Source organism: Elgaria multicarinata, chromosome 3 (genome assembly GCF_023053635.1).
Source record: "Elgaria multicarinata webbii isolate HBS135686 ecotype San Diego chromosome 3, rElgMul1.1.pri, whole genome shotgun sequence".
NCBI lineage: Eukaryota > Metazoa > Chordata > Lepidosauria > Squamata > Anguidae > Elgaria > Elgaria multicarinata.
The window spans coordinates 12,593,749-12,609,785 of NC_086173.1; the positions used below are offsets into that span (position 1 = coordinate 12,593,749).

The following is a 16,037-nucleotide window of genomic DNA, read 5'->3' on the forward strand; positions in this document are numbered from 1 at the left end:
AAAGATTTTGAGGAGGGAGTAACATCAGGAAAACTCCTTGTCTCTCAATTGATTGAAAAGCAACAAAATAATTAAATTTGGTCAGTAAGAATAACATAAAGAGAATCAAGAAAGAAATTGTCAGACAAAGAATTCCTCTGTTCTTATAAATAATCATATTAATCAGAGAAGCCCCACGAAAATGCTATGCATTAATGTTAGAGAAAATTCTAAGATATTGCAAAAGGACAACACTATGGGCATCAAGGCCATAGGATTGAGTGCTCTGAGAATCCAACATTTTGGCAGAACGGGAGGAACTGTGGAGGTGATCTTGCCTGCTGTTCCTACTGAAAGAGCAGTGAGACCTACACAGGGTCCTAATCCCACATAGCTTGCTTACTTGGTGGTGGGTGGGAGTGGGAATGGAGAGGGTTGTGGATCCAGTGGATCTACAGCCCCATCTCTCTCTTCTCTCTCCACCGGCATGCCCCCTTTCCCCCCTCCTCATCCAAGGTTGCAACAGCAACATTGGAAGAGGAACCACTATGGAACTTTCCATGGCAGCTGGGAGGGTTAGGTTGGGAAAATGCCCTGCTTGGATTCCCTCCTGAGGTTATAGCTCTGTGTTAGCCTCAGGAAGTGAGGCACGGTGGAGAATCTACCACAACACATGGGCTCCCTGGACTCCCTGCCAGGGACCAAAGGATTGATTGGTTAAACATTCAATTTCTGTAGTGGATCCCACAAAAAGCTTAAAACTTAAAACAAAATGGGGGCGGAGCTGGACACCATGAAGGGTAAGATTTCTCCTTGAGAGACTCCCGTTTGGGGGGGAACTGAAACTTAATTATCTCATTTAAAAGGCATGGGTCGTTAATGAAAATGAAGGGAAATGATTATGATTGCTAAGAGAGGGTGAAAATCCTGTTTTTGGAAGCAGAATCAGCATAAGGATTGTGAAAAGCAGCCCGGTTTCTGGCTGTAAATTAATCAGATGGAATGGAGGGGGGAGTGATGAAAATGAAACTGGCTTTGGAATGTTAGAGCTCTTCCATCTCCTAGTCTGATAAAGCACGGTGATTTATATTCCTTATCTGAGGAAAAGGACTAATTGGCAGTAAATTCACCCTTTAAAAAGCATCGAAGGAAGAAGTGTTTATCTGCGTAGGAAAGAGATGGTGCGGACTGTAAATGGGACATTGAGTGAGAGTTTTAAATAGATCCATGCCGAACGTTAGAAAATTAAAAAAAAAAAACTGGGAAGGCTGCCTGGCAAAGAGTACGGCCTTCTAATCATAATTGGGCCCGTCTTGAGAAAGTGGTTACAGAAGAAGTTTCACAAAGCAGCGGGAGTGAAAGTAACAGATCTGTCAAGATGGTGGAGAAATCTGGCACGGTGCCAACTTCAACTACATTGGAAGATCTGAAGAGGCTGATTTTGGACAGTACAGCAACACTGAGTAAGAAGATGGATGAAAATGATAAGAAGGCGGATAAGAGGATGGGGGTGCTCGCAGGCAAGATTGCTCAGAATGATAGAGCTATAAAGATGCTAGATGCTGAAGTAAAATTAGTGGAGAAAAGGCAGAATGTCTTTGAAAAAGGCTGTGAGGTGAAGTTCCAGGAACAAGAATTAAAGCTGATTCAATTGCAGGATCAGGACCGACGTTCCAACGTACGAATTAAACACTTTGTTGAGAAAAATAATACTGAAATGGTTCAATGATATGATGCCTGATCTGGATATAAAAGACTGTGACCTGGAAAGGATCCACAGAGTGGGAGGAGCAAATTACAGAGGAACCAAGGACATTCTTGTGAAATTTGGCAGTTATTATAAAAAGGAGCAAGTGATGAAGAAATTGAGGTCCATGGCTATGATAAAATATAAAGGCAAAGCAGTGCAAGTATTCAACGATCTTTGTCAGCAAACATTCCAATGGAGATGCAGCGTTAAGCAAATAACTGAAACGCTAACAAGAAACACAATAAAATATGCTTGGGGTTACCCTATTTTCATATGGTGGGAGTCAACACAGAGTAACCTCTTTGGATCAAGGCAAGGAGTTGCTGAAGAGTCTGAGTTTATCTAAGAAAGCAAGTCTTGGAGCTGAAGCTGGAAACGGAGCTGAAGCGGGGGCGTCTGGGATGGGGTAAAATGTTGAATGGTTATGAGATAATAATACATAAAAGCTGTTAAGTATAGAGATCTTGCCGCTCAGGCAGAGCTCCGCCTCCCCCCCACCCCCTAAGTTAGTTAATGGCCAGAGTGGTAGACTCACGGGGATATGGGGGGGAAGGTAGTGGGGGGGATGGGAGATTGGGGGAGTGAATAGGGTGGGAGGGAGGGAGTTGAAGGGGGTTTAGGGTTTGTGTTTTTTGTTGTGTATGTTTATGAGTTGCAGAGCACACGGGATCAGAAGAAAAATCAAAAGGGTAAATATGAATTAAAAAATTAAAGTATCAACGCTTAATGTTAAAGGTCTGGGGGCAGTCGTGAAAAGGAGGAGAATAGAACAAATGTTAAATAAAGAAAGATCTGATATAATTATGATGCAAAAAACACACCAAAAACTTGACGGCGTAAATGAAATATGGACAAAGTGGTCAGTTTATTATGAAAAGTCACTGAGGACATCAAAAAAAAAATGGAGTGGCAATTTTGATTTTTTTAAAAAGTAGATTTATATTGAAAACTATAAAAAAGGATGATAATGGTAGATATCTTATGATAAAGGGACAAATTGAAAGTGAACAATATACATTAGTCAATGTTTATGCCCCCAATGAGAGACATAGAGAGTTTTTTATGGAATTATTTAAAGAAATAGAGGAGTTTAGGGAGGGGCATCTTATTTTAGCTGGGGACTTTAATATGGTAATGGATAATAGAGTGGATAGATCAAACCCCACTAATGTGGAAAAGAGAAATAATATTATTATATTGAATAAACTAGTAAAAGAAAAAGATTATGTAGATTGTTGGCGTTTACTGAATGGGTCGAACCTGGGCTTCTCTTACTACTCCTCAGTTCATCATACATACTCTAGAATAGATTATATATTGGTTTCAAAAGAGTTTGCAAAAAAGGTATGTAAAATGGAAATGGGGTAATAAAAGTAACAGACCATGCATTGCTAAGTTTAGAGTTTACAGTTAGAAAGAATTATAAAGAAGCGTTTAGGTGGAAATTAAACACAAAACTTTTGAAGTACAATAAAGTGGTAGAAAAAATGCAAAGAGAACTGACAGAGACTTGGGAAATTAATGAGACGGGAGGAACGTCAAGGGCAGTAGTTTGGGATACCATGAAGGCAGTAACAAGAGGGATATGTATTAGAGAAATTTGTAATTTAAGGAGGCAACGCATAGCAGAGCAGGAACAATTGGAGGAAGAGATTAAGAAATTGGAGAAAGATTATTGGCAATTTAAAAATAAATATAAATTAATAGAAATACAAGCAAAGAAAAAACAATTAGAAAATTTAAATTTAGAGGAAGTTCAGAAAAATTTAATATATATAAAAAGGGAGTATTTTGAAAATAGCAATAGAAATTCTAGATTGTTTGCCAGGCTCACACAAAAGGAAAAAGCCAGGAATGGGATAGGAATATTGAAGGATAAACAAGGGAATTATTGTCATGCAATGAAGGGTAAAATAAAAAAATTTCAAGAATTTTATCAAGAATTGTATAAGGGAAAGGATACTCAAAAACAGAAGTTGGAAGCTTATATAGAAAAGTATATAAAGAAGGGAATAAAAATAGAACATAAAGTGTTGATGGAAAAGGTAATAACTCAAAGAGAAGTAGAAGAAGTAATTGAGAATCTGAAAGTGGGTAAATCACTGGGGGTAGATGGTCTAGGCTCAGAATATTATAAGGTTTTTTAAAAAAAATTAGTACCAAAATTATTGAAGTTGTATAACTCCATATTGGAAGGAGAAAGAACACCAGAATCATGGGAACATTCATTAATAATTTTAATACCAAAACCAGATAAAGATTTGACTTTCCCTGATTCATACAGACCTATTTCATTAATAAACCAAGATGCTAAGATTTTTTCAACTATTTTAGCAAGGCGGTTGAATAAATTTATAGAGGAATATATAGGGGAGGATCAATGTGGATTTGTAGCAGGTAGACAGATGCCTAATTTAGTGGGAAGAGTTCTAAATGTAATATAGGTGATAAATAAGTCTAGGGTTAAAGCGGGAATTCTGGCATTGGATATTTTCAAGGCTTTTGACTGTTTGAGCTGGCAAGCTCTAAAGATGGTTTTAAATAAAATGGGATTCGGAAATAAATTTAAAGCTATAATAGAACAGTTGTACTCTCAAAATACAGCCGTAGTGGTAGTGAATGATGGTGTGACGGATAAGATACGACTAGCCAGAGGGACAAGGCAAGGATGTCCACTCTCGCCGGTCCTATTTGTAATGGTAATGGAATTATTGGCGAATGCAATACGAGAAGATGAGGAGATTGAAGGAATAGGTAGTATGAAAAAAATTAAACTGAATATGTTTGCAGATGACACGTTGCTGACTATTAAAAATCCAATAGAAAAGATTGGGAGAATTAAACAGCAACTGAGAGAATTTGAGGACGTTACTGGGTTAAGAATAAATTGGTCCAAATCAGAAATGATGTTGTTTAACTATACTAAAAACGAAGAGAAGGATTGGGAAGGAAAGGGAAGAGAAATGAGAGTTAGGAATCAGATTAGATATTTGGGAATAAAAATTACGCAGAAGTTAGAGAGTTTAGAGAAAGAGAATTTAAATGTGTTAAAAAAAGAGATTTTAGCAAAATTGGAAAAATATAAAAGATTAAACTTATCCTGGTTTGGAAGAATAGCATTAATAAAAATGAAGATTTTAGTAAAGATTAATTTTGTGCTTAGGATGCTATCAATAAAAATTTCAGAATTAGAGATAAAAAGTTGGCAAAGTATTATAAATAATTATTGTAATGGTGATAAGAAAGCGAGGGTAAATAAAAGTAAATGGTATTTAAGTCAAAAAAAGGGAGGATTGGGTCTCCCAAATATTAAATTATATTATGTAGCTAACAGATTAAGACATATTGTGGAGGCAATTACAGGAATAGGAGAATTAGATTGGATGGAGGATAAAACTACAAGTAATATAGAGATTAATCTGGAGAATGTATTTTTTAGGGAAGGAAAAAAAATGGGTAGAAAGTATAGACAACCCGCTTTTGAGGTCTCACTGGGAAATTTGGAGCAGCTCCCCTTTGTCACCGGTAATAATGTTAAAGAATTTCGCAGAGGAATTAAAGAGTAGATTAAGTAAAGTTTTAATAGAAAAAAATAAAATTAAATTAAGGGAATGGTTAAGAGGAATGAATACAAGAGAGGATATGGAAGAGGTCTTTAAAGATAAAAAATTAACTTGGTTAAATTATTGGCAATTAGAACAGTGGACTAAAAAGTGGGTAAGAGATAACGGAGATTGTAGAGAATTGACGAAGTTTGAGGAATTAATAGTTAAGAAAGAAAATGATAGGGAGAAAAGAACAGTGTTAAAAGGGTTGATGAGTGAAATATATAGAATATTGGTGGAGAAAGGGTTGATGGATAATTCAGGCAAAATGGTTTGGGAGACAGATTTGAATGTACAAATAGGACAACAGGGCTGGGAGGGACTATGGAAACAAAGAGCGTTGAGAAATATGTCAGTAAGAATAAAAGAGAATTATTTTAAAATTATATGGAGGTGGTACCTAACTCCGGTTAGATTGAATAAGATAAATAATCAGCAGTCAGCAAACTGTTGGAGAGGATGTGGGGGTAAAGGAACGTATTTACATATGTGGTGGGAATAACTATGTTCAAAAATTTTGGAAGATGGTGTTTTTGGAGATTGAAGAAATTGTGGAAATGAAGATAGAACGAACACCAAAAGTTGCATTACTGTCACTATTTGAAGATTTTAAATGTAAAAAGGAAATCAAGGAATTGATAACGAATTTGCTGACTGCAGCAAGATTGATTGTAGCTAGGAAATGGAAGATTCAAGGGGAATATTCTATTGAAGAATGGTATAAAGAAGTATGGTATATAGCTATTAATGATAAATTGACAAGTAATATTAAATGGAGAAGAGGTATAGCTAAATCAAATGATTTTGAAGGAATTTGGAAACAGTTCCTAATATATGTGTTTTCTAAAGGAAGTGGGAAAAAACCAGCAGAAGAAAGTATGAGATTCTGGAATCAGGAATGAGATCCCGAGGTGGGGGGTGCACTTCTATGTTAATTTTGATTATGTATTTAGATAAGATATTATGTATTCAACGTTTCAATATTATGTAGTATGTTGTTGTTTTTTCTTTATGAGAGGATGTAATGTGTATGTTTAAGTATTGTAGAAAAATAAAATTATTAAAAAAAAAACTTAAAACAAAACAAGTTGCTAAAGCTAGAAGAACTGATTGCAGAATTTTACAAATAATAGATAGATATCCTTGCAAATGTGCTAACTGTACTGCATAACCAAGTTATTAGTAATAATTTCACTACAGTATATTGTGGCACCTATGTTAACTGAATTGCATAACTGAGTTATTAGTTATTATATTATATCATCCAATCTCGGCAACTATGAAAATTAGTAACTAATGTGGAATGATAGAGACCTATTCCATGATTAAACCTAAATTATAGCATTTTAACCCCTATTTTAGCAAAGAGGCTTAAAGCAGTTATTGGTAAATTCATTGCGGAATGGTCAGAAATCTGTTTTCTTCCCGTGCTACCTCAAAACCAGGTGTGGGTAACACACAGTTTATGTTATGCATGTGTCCCAGGTCCCCCTCCAGTGTGGCTACCACCGACAATGCTGTTGCTCCACCATAATTTATTTGCAACAACAAACCACTATGGAGCACTAAAATGGCCAGATTTAGCTTGTTTCTTCACAGGTTTAGTGGTGGCAGCAGGTGTGTTTCCCATGCGGCGAGAGGGCAGTCCCTGCTAAACACTTTATTCTTTTTTTCCCTGCAGGAGAGACGAGGCACGAGATGTTATGGCAGCTTCAAATGAAACAGTGGTGACAGAGTTCATCTTAGCTGGATTATCTGAACACCCCAGAGCTTTTGTTTCGTCTTGGTGGTGTACCTCATTAGCTTTCTTGGCAACGGCCTCATCATCATCTTGTGTATTGTTGATTCTCAGCTTCATACCCCCATGTATTTCTTTATTTCTGTCCTCTCCTCTATAGACCTCATCATTACCAACAATATCCTTCCTGAGATCTTGGTCAACTGTTTCATTTACAGGCCCACCATTTCTTTCTCCAGATGCTTGTCCCAGATGTATCTTGGTGTCTTACTTTTTGCAACAGATTGCATCCTCCTTGCTGTCATGGCATATGACCGCTTTGCAGCTATATGCCAGCCCTTATACTACATGCAGTTCATGAGCTGGAGGCTTTGCATCGGTTTGGCAGCTACATCTGTGGCCTTCTCCTTCCTGTTAACCCTAATCAATGTGCTCTTGCAGCCTACTGACCTCTGTGGCCAGCGCATCATCAACCATTTTGGATGTGAGCTGCAGTCTTTCCTCAAACTGGCTTGCTCTGACACACACTTTAGTGAGCTCTTCATGTATGTTTCCTGCCTCTTTCTCCTAATACTACCCTTTGGTTTCATTGTTGTGACATATAGACGGATAGGCCTGGCTGTACTGCGCATCCACTCGACACAGGGCCGCAGGAAAGCCTTCTCCACCTGTAGCTCTCACTTTGCTGTGGTCACTGTCTTTTATGGGACAATCATGATCATGTATTTGAGCCCACAAGGGAAATCTGTTTCTTACAAGGACAAAATCATACCCTTGATGTATGGGGCTCTGACTCCCACACTCAACCCTTTGATCTACAGCCTGAGAAACAAAGATGTGAAGGGAGCATTCTGGAAACTGGTTGGAAGGAAGCATCAATGTAAATAACAGAAGCAGACATTATTTACCTGTGATGAAATGGTATTGAAATGATATTTGGTTGTGTTCTTAATTTTCTCTATCAAAACCCTTTTCTTACAAGTAATGGTAAGTCGGTGGAAGAGGGGAGTTAAAATAGTGTTAGAATGGTGTCTTCTGATCAGTTGTTTCATTTTCAGTTGAGAAAGAGAGAGAGAGCAACTGTCACAGGGTTTTTCTTTGAGAATTATATAAGGATCGGCAGTCAGAGTAAGGAACTGGAGCTTTAGATTTCCCAGGGAGCTGGAGGTTGGTATATTTATTTTAGAATCTGATTATTAGGAAAGGAATTAAGAAAACATTTGAAAATTTATTTTAACACCATGAAGCTTAAGTTGTATTAAAACAGCCTTACTCTTTGTAAATAAAGTAGTTTGTTTGTTATAAGACCCTTCTCTGTCTTATTTGCTGACAATAGAGGGGTGAAAGAAACTACAAAGGAAGTAAGATAAAGGTTGATGATATGCACACTCTCACACAAAGAAGTTTCAAATTCCCTCTTAAAAGGAAGAGGCTGGTGGCAGCGTAATAGAGGGTAGAGGTAGTGTCACAAAGGGTGGTGATGCCACAGAACCATATACAGTTGTCTACAGTAGGAAATTACTGGTAACCATTTGCAACAAGACATAGTGGGGAAGCGATTGATGCTTCTGACATGTTTGTCTTAAGGTCAATCAACAGAATTTGAGCCTCCTTATGCCAAAAATATTTTCTGTGCTAACGATTTCTATTTCCTAAATATATGGAGGATCCACTGGGTCCCCATAACCCAAATCCAAGCCCTTCAGTAATTTCTCCATTGGTGAATGGTAGAAGGAAGAGAGCATCCTCCTTCCATGGCCAGCCGTACCATTAGGCAGACTGATACAACTATCTCAGGTCGTAGCAGATGCTTGGGGGGAGCAGTGGCTGTCTTCTCGCTATTCTCATGAATTATCTGGCTGCCCCCTCTATTGGAGAATGGAGCAGTGCATGCCATGCAACCTGGGGGAATGTCTAGATGTGGGGAAAGCCTCACAGTGGCTGCAAATCTACACTGCATCAGTTAGCCCATGAAGCTCTGTTTTGAAAAAGCCAGGTACTTACTCGGGCTTTAGTTAGACATACCTGTCATTGCACAACGGAGGGGTGAAGATCTCATGATGTTTTTATCGTGAGATCCCCCCCCCTCTGTTTACATTAGATGCATGATGACCTCAGAGGGAGAGGCATCGCACCCACCATTTTGTTTTGTTTTTTCTTAAAGGGGGAGATGCGCACGAGTGCTCATGCGCAAATGGTAAGGTTTTTTTTTAAAAAAAAAGTATTTTCCTTACTCACCCCACCCCACCCCCAATGGGCACAGTGTTCCTGAGGAGCTCTGTGCCCCGTGCGTGGGTCCCGGCTCCTCACGAGGAACCATGAGGAACCAGGACAAACCATGATGCCTGGCCACACAGGGCTGAGCCCAAGACCATGGAAAACCCAGGCTCAAAGGGTACGGTGAGATCCCAGGGCAAGGGAGGGATCATCCCTCCCTGATCCCAGGATCCCCTGTGTGTCATGTGAATGCACAGGGACGACCCTGGGGATCGCCTAGGGATTTCGCCCCATCTAGCTAAGGCCTCTGACTTTTTCATTGGGAGTGAGTTCAATACAGTTCTTCTACCATCTCACCTTGTACCAGGGGCCAATCTGGGGGCAATTCTGGTGGAAGGCAACAAGTGATTGGTTTCCTTCCACCAGGAAGAGGGGAAGGATTCCACACAGAACTATTGGGAGGGGAAAGAGGCATCCCACTTTGAATGAATGGCCTCTATTCGTCTACTATGCCAGGAAATATAATCCAATTCTGATCAATAGACAAAGTTATAGCCAGTTTTGAATTCCCATTATTGTCAGTGGGAGTGCTAAAGCCTTGAATTTCCAAATCTCAGCTGAAGTATGGTAATGTCTAGATGGATGGATGGACTCCAGTCAAAGTGGATGGACTCCAAGCCAGTCTGAGCCAAAGTGGACCATTTTCTGAAGTGCCACAATGGGGTTCAATTCAAATCACATTGTGCAACTGGGAATTTTACACACACACAATGTTTGGCATTCTTACAGCCAAGCAAAACCAGACAGAGCAGGCAAAGTAAGTTTGCTTTGCACTGCCAATTTAGAAGAAGGAATCAGCAAAAGGATAGATGGTTGGATGGGGGAGAAGGAAGGATGGAGAATTAGATGGAAGGAATTGGTCTAGGAAGAATTGGTGGGAGATTCAGGACAGATAAAAGGAAGTAGTTCTTCACACAGCGCATAGTTAAACTCTGTAATTCACTACCACAAGATGTGGTGATGGCCACCAATTTGGATGGCTTTAAAAGGATGGTGGTGGATGAATTCCTGGAGGAGAAGGCTATCCGTGGCTACTAGCCCTGATGGCTAAGTGCAACCTTCGGTATCAGAGGCAGTAAGCCTGTATACACCAGTTGTTGGGGGAAATCGTGGGAGGGTGCTGTTGCACCATGTCCTGCTTGTGGGTGCCTGGTCGACAGCTGGTTGGCCACTGTGTGAACAGAATGCTGGACTAGATGGACTCTTGGTCTGATCCAGCAGGACTTATGTGCTTATGAATTAGGACCCTTCAAGCAACTTGATGGAAAATTACACCTACACAACCACTCAGTGGGTTGCAATGTTTCAAGGCTGTTCGAAGGGATCAGATTCATTTTTGGGGTAAGCCCCTGGTGCTTGCCAATCATCTAGATAGGGATGGGGGAGGTATTTGGTTCATTTTTTAAAATTTGAATTTACCTGATTTGTCACTTTCAAATCAGCTTGTGACCAAAAACACTTGACTTTCAAAATTCACACTCCTCTGAATTTTCCAATTACAGTTCTCCAGTTAAAAATAGGTACAATTATGTATATTTGGGAACTGTGTGCACAAAGGTGTTTCTCAGTAAAAAAAAATAATACAATAAAAATACTTTATATTAGGTCAATGTTTGTGGGGGCGGAGCCAACAACGGAATGAAGCAGTAGGGCATTTCTTTACTCCAGCGATGGTGAGTCCAAATAAGCATATCAAATAAAGCAATCAGACTAACAGTGATGAAGAGATGTTTGTAAAACTCTGAGCTGAAGGCGGGGTGTGTGTGTGAAGAATAAACTGTGTCAGTACGGAGAATCGGATAATTATATTGAAGGAATGTGGGGGCTGGGAGTAGCTGTTTTCTCTGAGCATTCTCTCTAACGGAGCACATTCTTAGAGTGAAAGATTCTTGGAAGAAAGCCAGCGTTGGAAGAGAGATTGATTGATAGCCCCAATTTAGTAATTACTGTTTAACTGCGGCAATAAATCCCCCGTCAGTAAGCTCAGTTGTGAATCGGCAACTGTTTGTGTCGAAAGTGAAACCAAATGAAAGTCCAGAAAGAAAAATAAAAGGTTATAACTTAACTGTTGCCACTGGAAAAAAAACAATTTGAGAAGCTTAAGTGGTAGAGGAAACACCCGTCAAATAACACTGATTCTTGTCTTCAAAAAATAGCTGATTTGGAAAAAGATAGTGAAGAAAGTACAGCTGAGGCAGAGGTAGAAATGGCCGCCAAAGCTGGCATTGATCCAGATACACAACTAGCGACTATGGCCGAAATTACAGTTCTAATGAAAGGGATGAAAGAAGCGATTTTTGGGGAAATTTAGGAGGAAGCTGCAAAAACAAATAAACGTGTAGACCAACTAACTGCAGAGGTTGCCAAGATTGATAAGCAATTGAAGTCTGTTAAAACAGAAGTGGATCAGGTGGGAAAGCAAGTGCAACAGCTGCAGGAAGAGCAGGAGTTAAAATTTAATGACCATGAGAAGAGACTGATTTCTCTGGAGGATCAAAGCAGAAGATCATCAATTCGTCTTCGTAATTTTGTGGAGAAGCAAGGGGAGAACCTCAGACAGATCCTGCCAACTGGTTTAAAGAACTGCTCCCTACCCTTAAGATTGGAGAAGAGGATGTGGAGCGGGTTCACAGGATTGGAGGCTACAGGTGGGGTTCATCTCCAAGGGATGTCTTGCTCAAATTTTCAAATTATTTCAAAAAAGAGCAGCTAATGGGAGAGCTGAGATCATTGGGAGAGTTGAAGTTTAAAGGAGCTCAAATGCAAGTCTATAATGACCTATGTCAACAAACTATAGACTGGAGGCGCAGCGTCAAACCAATAACATTGGAATTGAAGAAAAGATCGATTAATTATGCTTGGGGCTACCCAGTCTTTTTGAGGTTTATGTATAAGGGGAAGCATTATAAAGTTTTTTCTTTGCAGCAAGGTATGGAGCTACTTGAAAGTTTAGATCTGGGTCCCCGAGATGGTGACGGTGACGGTCCAAAGGAAGACGATGGAGGAGAAGGAGGAGCTGCAGGTGGTGGGAAGTAATTGGATAACAAAGATGATATGCAGTATTGATGTAATTAGTAGGGGTGTGCACGGACCCCCCACTCCGCTTCACTTTAAGATCCGCCATTTTCAGATCGGCCTGCTCCGCCCCGCCCCCACTCCGCCTGTGCCTACTCCGCTCCACTTGGAGCTCCGGATCCGGATCGGAGCTCCGGTCCCCCCCATAGGGGGTTTACCAGGCCCTGCCGCCATCGCCGCCCATGCGGCGACGGTGGCAGAGCCCGGTAAGGAGGAGGGGGCCTTACCTGCCTCCGTCCGTGGTCCGTCGCCGTCTTCAATTGAGCCCGTGGTTCCACCAGGAAGTCTGGGCCGCAAGTGCGGCCCAGACTTCCTGCTGGAACCATGGGCTCAATTGGAGACGCTGACGGACCGCGGACGGAGACAGGTAAGTGAGAGGAGGGCGGGGGGGTTACCGGGCCCTGCCGCCATCGCCGCCCATGCGGTGACGGCGGCAGAGCCCGGTAAGGGACCAAGGGGGAGGGGGCCTTACCTGCCTCCGTCCGCGGTCCGTCGCCATCTTCAATTGAGCCCGCGGTTCCACCAGGAAGTCTGGGCCGCAAGTGCGGCCCAGACTTCCTGCTGGAACCACGGGCTCAATTGGAGACGCTGACGGACCGCGGACGGAGACAGGTAAGGGAGAGGAGGGTGGGGGGGCGTTACCGGGCCCTGCTGCTGTCGCCGCATGGGCGACAGCGACAGCGGCAGGGCCCAGTAAACCCCACTTACCTTTCCGGCGGAGCTCCGGATCGAGGCGAAGGATCCGCCTTCACCTCGATCCTCTTCGCCACGCTCCGCCGGCCCCCCAATCCTCTTCGCCTCCACCTTAAGGGCAGGCGAAGCCCCCCGCTCTGCTACTGCTTCTCCGGTCCGATTAGAAGCGGAGCACATCCCTAGTAATTAGAAGCCTTGCTGGTTCTGGGTTGCTGACTTAGTCCCCCCCAAGGGTTATTATTATTATTATTATGATTATTATAATTATTTATTTATATAGCACCATCAATGTACATGGTGCTGTACAGAGTAAAACAGTAAATAGCAAGACCCTGCCGCATAGGCTTACAATCTAATAATAATTAATGGCCGGAGTGTTAGAATCCCGGGGATATATTGGGGGGAGAAGAAATGGGAGGGAGGGTGGGGGGGAGGGGAATGGATGGGTGGGAGGGAGGGATTTAAATGGGGGTTTATGTTTTTATGTATGTAAATATGAGTTTCAGCACATAACGGATCGGAAAGAATATCAAAGAATTAAATATGGATAAGAATATAAAAGTCTCAACGCTCAATGTCAAGGGTTTGGGGGCAGTCGTGAAAAGGAGGAGAATTGAACAATTGTTAAATAGAGAAGGTTCAGATATTATATTCCTGCAAGAAACGCATCAATGCATCGATGGGAAAAATGAAATTTGTCTGAAATGGTCAGTCTATTATGAAAAGTCGTTGGGAACTTCAAAGAAAAATGGAGTGGCCATTTTGATTTCAAAAAGAAGTGGATTTACCCTAGGGAATATTAAAAAAAGATGGGAAAGGCAGATATATTTTGATAAAAGGTCAAATTGAAGGGGAAACATATACTTTGATTAATGTTTATGCACCAAATGAAAGACAAAGAGAATTTTATGAAGAACTATTTAGTGAAATAGAAGAATTCAAAGAGGGATATGTTATATTAGCTGGAGATTTTAACATGGTTATGGATAATAGAGTAGACAGGTCAAACCCTACGAGTGCAGAAAAGAGAAATAATATTACTATTTTAAATAAATTAATTAAAGAAAAGGATTTTGTTGATGGATGGAGAGTTCTTAGGGGTGATGATCCTGGTTTTACTTTCTACTCTCCAGTCCACCATACGTATTCCAGGATAGACCATATTTTTATTTCTAAAGAGTTTGCAACTAAGGTATGTAAAATGGAATTAGGAGTAATTAGAGTAACAGATCATGCATTGGTAAGTTTAGATTTTACAGTTAGAAAGGATTATAGAGAAGCGTTAAGGTGGAGATTGAATACAAAGATACTTAAATATACTAAAGTGGTTGAGAAAATACAAGAGGAATGGTCAGAAACTTGGGAAATAAATGAAAAGGGAGGAACGATGACGGCAGTTGTTTGGAACACCATGAAAGCTGTAACAAGGGGGATTTGTATTAGGGAAATGTGTAACTTAAAGAGGCAAGAGGTTGCACAGCAGAAAAGGTTAGAGCAAGAGAAAAAAAAATTGGAGAAAAATTATTGGCAAACTAAAAATAAACATAATTTAATAGAGTTACAAGCAAAGAAAAAAGAGTTAGAAAATATAAATTTAGAACAAGTTCAGAAAAATTTAATTTATATGAAAAGAGAATATTTCCAAAATAGTAATAAAAATTCTAGAATGCTTGCTAGACTCACACAAAAGGAAAAAGCTAAGAATGGGATAGGAACAGTGAAAGATAAGCAAGGGAATTTTTATCATTCAATGAAGGATAAAATAAAAAAAAATCAGGAATTTTATGAAAAATTATATAAGGAAAAAGATACTCAGAAGAAGAGGATGGAGGAGTATGTGGAAAAATATATAAAGAAGAGATTGGAAAAAGAGCATAAAGAATTAATGGAAAAAACTATAACTCAAAGTGAAATAGAGGAGGCTATAGAGAAGTTGAAAGTGGGTAAGTCACCTGGTGTAGATGGTCTGGGATCAGAATATTATAAAGTTTTTAAATCATTATTAGTGCCAAAATTATTGAAATTGTATAATGCTATATTGGAAGGAGAGAGGACTCCGGAATCATGGGAGCATTTGTTAATAATTTTAATTCCAAAGCCAGATAAGGATTTGACTCTCCCTGATTCATATAGGCCGATTTCGTTAATAAATCAAGATGCAAAGATTTTCTCAACTATTTTGGCAAAATGATTGAATAAATTCATAGCTAAATATATAGGGGAAGACCAATGTGGATTTATAGCAGGTAGACAAATGCACAATTTAGTGGGAAGAGTTTTAAAGGCAGTACAGGAGATAAAAAAATTAAAGATTAAAGCGGGAATTTTAGCGTTGGATATCTTTAAGGCTTTTGATTGTGTGAGTTGGCAAGCATTAAAAATGGTTTTAAATAAAATGGGATTTGGGAATAAATTTAAAGCAATAATAGAACAGCTGTACTACCAAAATACAGCCGTAGTGGTAGTAAATGATAGAGTTACAGCTAAGATACGACTAGCCAGAGGGACAAGACAAGGATGTCCACTCTCGCCTGTCCTGTTTGTATTGGTAATGGAATTATTGGCAAATGTAATAAGAGATGACGGGGAGATAGAAGGGATAGGTAGTATTAAAAAAATAAAATAATATATGTTTGCAGACGATACATTGTTAACTATTAAAAATCCAGTAGGAAAGATGGGAAGAATTAAACGGCAGTTGAAAGAATTTGAAGAAATTACTGGGCTAAGAATAAATTGGGCAAAATCGGATTTGATGTTATTTAATTATACTAAAAAAGAGGAAAAGGAATGGGAAGGAAGAGAAATAGAATGAGAATTAAAGAGCAGATAAGATATTTGGGAATTAGGATTACTAAAAATTTAGAAAATTTAGAAAAAGAGAATTTAAGTGGATTGAAAAAAGAGACTGTAGTAAAAT

At 39.8% G+C, this 16,037-nt stretch overlaps 1 protein-coding gene across 1 annotated transcript; it reads left to right on the top strand.

Annotated features, from left to right (window-relative positions):
- Window positions 1-7,198: 7,198 nt before the first annotated feature.
- On the top strand, window positions 7,199-11,660 carry LOC134393918 (olfactory receptor 13H1-like). Its single transcript, XM_063118946.1, has 2 exons — window positions 7,199-7,952; window positions 11,506-11,660. The coding sequence occupies exons 1-2, from the start codon at window positions 7,199-7,201 to the stop codon at window positions 11,658-11,660; spliced, it is 909 nt and encodes a 302-aa protein (XP_062975016.1).
- The last annotated feature ends 4,377 nt before the right edge of the window (window positions 11,661-16,037 follow it).